The sequence below is a fragment of the Calypte anna genome, chromosome 1 (assembly GCF_003957555.1).
Source record: "Calypte anna isolate BGI_N300 chromosome 1, bCalAnn1_v1.p, whole genome shotgun sequence".
NCBI lineage: Eukaryota > Metazoa > Chordata > Aves > Apodiformes > Trochilidae > Calypte > Calypte anna.
The window spans coordinates 66,293,667-66,300,442 of record NC_044244.1 but is presented as its reverse complement, the minus strand read 5'-3'; the positions used below and the strand labels follow the sequence as shown (position 1 = coordinate 66,300,442).

Genomic DNA, 6,776 nt, shown 5'->3' with positions numbered 1-6,776 from the left:
GGGGCAGCCAGGGGTGACCACCCCGCAGACTCTTGGCACTGTGAGACGGACTGTGCCCAACTCACAGGCGCTGCTGTCACCCAGGTGAAGACATGCCTTGAGATAAAGTAACTTCAAATGAAAACTGTGGGGATTTTTTTATTTAAAAGCAGCAGGGAGACGCCTTGACAGATACACAGACAGACAGACAGACAGCCTGCCCCTCAGCCCTCATCCCAGCGCCTATACGGTGAGGCGGGGATCGGAGGCTGGCACTGCCCTGCGCTGGGAGGCACCGCTGCCATCCCCGCCTCTTCGTTTTCCCGGCTGCATTTTCACTTGTGTCCTCTCGAAGGACACCGCGGTAGGGAAACGCGTATTGTTCCGAATTCAAACCATAAAGCTCTCTCAAACTCTTAACAACTACTCCCCAGCTCAGCGCCTACACTTCCCCCTTTCCCTCCGTTCCCCCCCGAGTCTCCTCCCGCCGCGATCACAGCTCCCGCCGTGCACCGCTCCCCCAGGCCCATTCCCCTTCCGCCTCTTCCGGGGCAGGGCGGGAGGCGGTGGCGTTGCGGCGGGACATGGCGGATCCTTCGGCGGCGGCCGAGACCGGGCCGAAGCCGAAAGAAAAACAAAAAAACAGAAACAACAAAAAAAAAGCGGCGACAGGTGGGGGGCGGGCGGGGTGAGGGTCCGTGCAGGGCTTGCAGCCGGGAGGGCTGAGGGTCCCTCTTTGGCCCCGTTCGGTGTCCGGGGTCCCTCCGGTTTGCCGAAAGGCTCGGGGAGTGGGTTTGGTATCGGCGGAGAGGCTGCGTGGGGAAGGCAGGCAGCTTCTGGGCCTGGGGTGGTAGGGCAGAGGCGGCTCTTGAGTGGGAGGTGGCGTTTTGGTGATGGGCCCGTCCTCACAGCGCTCTGGTTGCTCTCCCTAGCCTGGTGTGCATCAGCGCTTCCATAATATCCCCAACGCGTGTCTCAGCTAATCTAAAGAAGCTATTGCTTCGGGTTATTGATTTGATAAAGTCAGAAGAGATGCGAAACACGTCCAGCAGAGTATTAAACAAAATTTTGGGTCCCTGCTTTCAGTTATTGTAGCTTTTGTAGTTAAATGGAGAGAAGTATCAGTCCCTGATGAAAGAGAAAAAAAACAGAACTTTTTTTTTGCTATACCTACAACAGATGAATCTGAACTTCTCACTGTGCCAGATGGATGGAAAGAGCCAGCCTTTACAAGAGAAGATAATCCTAAAGGGCTGCTGGAAGAAAGCAGTTTTGCGACGCTATTCCCTAAGTATAGAGAAGCATACTTGAAAGAGTGCTGGCCCCTTGTCCAGAAAGCCCTGAGTGAGCATGTATGCTACTTCCCGGCTGTGGGACTGTGTTTTATCTTTTGGGAGATACGCCTGTTACTTTAAGCTTATAAAAATAGTAGGGTTTTGTATTGTCATTGTAATCGGTGAAGGTCTATGTAGCCTTACTTACAATTCCTTACACTTGTTATTGACAGACCTTCCTGCAGCAGCAATTGTCTCCTCATGTTGGCAACTTTGTTGCGCTCACCACTGTGTTGTTTTGGCCCTTGTGACACATAATCAAGTCTCTTTATGTGTGCATCTTGTCTGAATTTTCTTAAGATGAAAGTAACTTCTTTGCTTTCAGAATGTTAACTTGGCATTCTGTTTCTTAACTTCTTACCGCTAAGATTAAGTCAGAGGTTCTTGTTTAAAGATTGATTCACTATTTCTTTTCAAATATTGCAGTACATTAATGCAACACTGGATCTAATTGAAGGAAGCATGACTGTTACCACCACTAAGAAGACTTTTGATCCGTATGCAATCATCAGGGCTAGAGATCTAATAAAACTTCTGGCAAGAAGCGTTCCATTTGAACAGGTATTAAACTATAGAAGTTTGTATCAAGTTCTATCATGATACTTACAAAATAGTGCGTTTTGAAAATGTGGGATTTTCAAGTGAGTCGAGTCAAGTAAAATAAAATAGATACTTAAAGTAAATACACGTGAAAGTGAAGTGAGAAGAGTAAACTGCAGTTTTCTCTAGACTTTTCTGAATTACATATTTGCATTCAGATGACATTGCCTGCTTGTTCCTTTAGGCTGTTCGTATCCTTCAGGATGATGTTGCTTGTGACATCATTAAAATAGGCTCTCTGGTGAGGAAGAAAGAGACTTTTATAAAAAGAAGAGGACGACTTCTTGGTCCAAAAGGATCTACTCTGAAGGTATTTTCTTACAGGTGTAGTAACTAGACAATTCTTAGACATGAATTTGTGTCTTAAATTTACAAGTTTTGTTTTGTTCTGTTTTTGGTGTAGGCCCTGGAACTACTAACGAACTGTTACATTATGGTGCAAGGCAACACTGTTTCAGCTCTTGGACCTTTTAGTGGGCTAAAAGAGGTAGGGGTTTGTGTACAGTTTGTGTAAATTTCTGTGCCCAAATCGAGGACAGGTGAGAGGTGAAATCTGGAAGCCTTGAGAGTATCTCACTGACTTTCCAGCTGTGTGTTAGTAAGCTACATTTACACAAATGTCCATAGTCTCAGCTGCTGAATTTTCTATGGACTCTGAGGTGTATCTGTCTTGGAAGTAAAAAAGTATTTGTGAAATACTACTTGGGGTTTTTTTAGCAAGATTTTGCAGTTTTGCATAAGAAGTGTAAGGGTGCAGTTAATGATATATAATCTTAAGGAACATACAATGTTTTTAGTCATTATGTAGGAAAAGAATGCTTGTTAAAAGCAAGATGATAAAATCCACACTAACAATAATGTTCTAGGGCATGCTGGAGTGTACTAAAAACATTACTGTGTTGTTGATATTTTTGAAGTATTGTGCCTTCTAGTTAGCCATGTGCATTAGTGTTTTAAATGTACCTAATTTTGGGGGTGAGAGGAGAGGAAGCATGGTAATTTAGCTGATATTTTAATTTATTATAATATTAAACATTTGCTGAGGTCTTTTGTTTGTTTTTTGATACATACAGGTTAGAAAAGTTGTTCTGGACACAATGAAGAATATACATCCCATATATAACATTAAGGTTAGCATGGTCCACTGTACATCTTTATTTGCAAGAAACAACTATTTCTTCTCAGAGAGTTGTAAGCTAATAGGTTACATGTCTTGGTGTGGTAAGCTATTTTTGAGATTTTCTGCATCGTGATTCTTTAAAAAAAATTATTTTGATATCCTTTTATAAGTGCTGTAGTATTATTAAAACTATCTGACCAAACATGAAAGGGAAAGTGTGTATAAAACTCTCCAATTGTTTTCTTGATAGTTGCTCATTTGAACTGAGACACCTTCTATAGTGTACTCTGTCCTCATTTTTGAGACATATCTATCTTTCTGGTTCTGCTTGTAATTAAACACCTCTGCTCTTACTTAAGTGAGAGACAGAAGGTTGAGGTGTAGCATATTTACTTCAAGTTTGGTAAAACTTGTAGTTTGGATCTCTTGACTACTACTGTAATACTGTCTTTTTTAATTACTTCTTTGTGACATTCTAAATTTATTCAAGACTTTGATGATCAAACGAGAATTATCAAAAGATCCTGAACTGAGGATGCAGAGTTGGGAAAGATTTTTGCCTAAGTTCAAGCGGAAGAACTTGAATAAACGCAAGGAGCCAAAAAAGAAAAATACAAAGAAGGAGTACACACCGTTCCCACCTGCTCAGCCAGAAAGCCAGGTCAGCTGAAAAATTTGAAATCATGTTCTTCCTAGCAAGAGGTTGGGAGGCCTTTTCCTTTTAAGTTCTGATTTGCTGATGCTTTATACCTGGTTTATAATACATAATTACCTAAAGCTTCTTGGTCTTACACAGATTGATAAAGAATTGGCAAGTGGTGAATACTTCTTGAAAGAAAGACAGAAGAAACAAAAGCGAGTCCAAGAGATAAAGGTAAAGTTGTTCTAAATCATTGTTCATTTAAAATGCTTTTGACTCCTGACTTGAAATTATTTTATTTTTGTCTCTTTCATGCACTTCTACTATACTTGATTTCTTTTTTGCTAACTTTAGGCAAAGCAAGCAGATGCACTCAAGAAAAGGCAAGAAGAAAGAAATAAAGCTTTTATCCCACCAAAGGAAAAGCCAGTTATGAAAACACAGAAAGGTAACTGTGTTTTTCTCCTGTTCTAAAACCTTCTGCTGTTGACTCCTATGCTGTTTCACGCAGAAACAGCTGTAAGAAGTCAGAAATGTCACACAAAAAAGTCCTAGTGGTCAGATCCATGCCTGAGGTTGTCAGAAACAGTGGAAAGATCATGCCAACCCACAGCTCTGTAACTATATGATCATAGAATCATATAATTGGCTGGTTGGAAGGGACCTCTGAGATCATCAAGTCCAACTTCCCTGGGCAGCCCATTCCAATGCCTGATCACCCTCTCCGTAAAGAAATTCTTTCTCATATCTAACCTAAACCTCCCCTGGCACCACTTAAGACCATGCCCTCTTGTCTTGCTGAGAGTTGTCTGGGAAAAGAGACCAACCCCCCCCTGGCTACAACCTCCTTTCAGGGAGTTGTAGAGAGCGATGAGGTCTCCCCTGAGCCTTCTCTTCTCCAGGCTGAACAGCCCCAGCTCCCTCAGCCTCTCCTCATAGGGTCTGTGCTCGAGTCCCTTCACCAGCCTGGTTGCCCTCCTTTGGACCTGCTCCAGCACCTCAATATCCTTCCTGAACTGAGGGGCCCAGAACTAGACACATTACTTGAGGTGTGGCCTCACCTACTATGATGATAGTAGTCTTTAGAACATTTTCCTTATGGAGATACTGGGACAGCCATTTCAATTGGTTGTTTGGACTATATCAGTTTTTGGCCCTCAGCCTTGTAGTGAAGCTGCTGTACCTTTAGCATTCTAGTTTCTTCTCGCTTTTAAAAAAGAAACCCAAAAGCAACACTTCCTTTTAAACTTAGGCCACAAACAGGTACTGTTACAAGATAGGGTAAATAGCTTTTCTAACAGTTAAAGTGAAAACCACACTATATGCAGAATAAGAACTTGTATTCTAAGATTTGTTTGGGTTTTGTGCTCAAAGGAAACAGATCTTCGTTTTTCTGATTCATTGATTGTATTGCATATTCATTCATTGCATTAGTCTGTGTTTTGTATTAACTATTCTGCCTGCATAGTATTAAACTAACTTTCACAGTTTCTTGTGAACTTAAAAGTTCGTGTTTCTCAAAGTATGTGTTCTGCAACATCAATACAGTACTCCTTAATGATGGCAAAAATTTTTCAATGATCCGGCTGCTACCTGTGCTGTATCTCTACTGTGCTTTTCTAGCTGCTGTGTGTTTTGACCTGAATTCTTTCAGTCTTCCAAGAAAAATGACAGCAGTAGTTTGTATGTAGAGAAGAACGAAGATCCAAGGAAGACAGCTGGCACCCTCTGTTAGATACAGGAATTAACTGTGAGACATAGGAGAGTTGGATCCAAACCCACGACTTACGCCCAAAAAAGAAAACACCACTACTTACATGAACCATTATTCATGTTTCTTAGCATTAAGTGTTTAAGTTAAGTAATTAGTTAAGATAGGAGTCTACAAAGGTCTTCATGCAAGGTCAAGGATCTGTGTTCCCCCAGCCCACCCTTCCCCATACAGTTTCCAACAGCAACCATGCACACATGGCCATGGAGGGATGAGACATGCATGTTTGAGATCTTACCACCTTAGTTAACGTGTAGAAAGACAAAATACCATGAAAGCTTCTTCAGGTGTAAGAACTCAGTAACTACCTGCCTCTCTTCTTATGTGAGAGCAACCAAGCCAGGAGGCCTATATGCAACATGGAAAGTATGTGTTAGTTTCAAAAGAGTACATCTGTGGTCTGAGGACTGGAATTATAGTGTGCAGAGTGTGGCATCTGTGTTAAAATGGATTTGTAGGATTTTTTACATGAATTTTCTTTGAATTCAGCTGGAAAAAATTTGTGGGTAATAACTAGGTTCAGTAAAAATTATAATTATTATAGTTTATAAAATCATTAGTGAACAGAGTCCTAAACAATGCTGTAGGATGCAGTTTACTGTGTTTATACATGCAGTCGTCTCAGAGACTGTTAACACTTACTTTTTCTAAAATTCATGTCAGTTATCTTTGTGTTTTTTACTATATAGCCTCCACTGAGAAAAAAATTGATGTTGAAGCCATCAAGGAAAAGGTAAAGAATGCAAAGAAGAAGAAATTAGGAGCACTTCATGTGGAGGAAGTCAAGTTAAAAATGGCAGCAGATGAAAAGAAAAAGAAAAAGAAGTAATTCACCAATGGAGATGCTCACTTTTCTCCCATGTTAGTGAACATTTTTGTGTTTGGAAGATTTGAGAGTTCTTGCTGACAGTACAATCTGGACAAGAAAAACCTAGGTAGAAAGATCATTCATTCTCCTTTCACTAGTACACTTTAACTAGTGGACCTGAAGCAGCTGTGCAGAATTGCCAAGGTTGGTGAAGAAAATCTGCAATGCTCTGTTTGAGAAAGTGAGAGAGTATATTCAGGTAATATCCATCTGTCTAAAGGAAAAGTTTCTAATAGAAACACTTGGGGTTTGATGCACGATATTAAATATTAGAGAACTTGGTGGAAGTATAAAGTAATTCTTGTGGAAAGGACTAATACCATATGAGCAAACTTAGTTATGCTGATAACTTCTGCAAAACAGACAAGATTTGTTACTGTATCATGCTTTTGTTTCTGTAAAAGCTGATTATTTTTGCGTGTCTTGTCTTGGTGTTAATAAACTATTTTAATACATTGTTCTTA

The 6,776-nt window shown here is 40.9% G+C and overlaps 1 protein-coding gene across 2 annotated transcripts; it reads left to right on the top strand.

Annotated features, from left to right (window-relative positions):
* The first annotated feature begins 538 nt into the window (after positions 1 to 538).
* Positions 539 to 6,776, top strand: KRR1 (KRR1 small subunit processome component homolog). Of its 2 annotated transcripts, none has more exons than XM_030449061.1 (10): positions 539 to 651; positions 1,159 to 1,331; positions 1,740 to 1,874; positions 2,098 to 2,223; positions 2,317 to 2,400; positions 2,987 to 3,043; positions 3,524 to 3,694; positions 3,830 to 3,907; positions 4,028 to 4,121; positions 6,134 to 6,776. In XM_030449061.1, exons 1-10 carry the CDS (start codon positions 564 to 566, stop codon positions 6,271 to 6,273), a joined length of 1,146 nt encoding a protein of 381 aa, XP_030304921.1. In that variant the 5' UTR covers positions 539 to 563; the 3' UTR covers positions 6,274 to 6,776. The 2 variants fall into 2 exon arrangements, with proteins under 2 accessions (XP_030304921.1, XP_030304911.1); XM_030449051.1 differs by having other exon boundaries at positions 543 to 651; positions 1,156 to 1,331.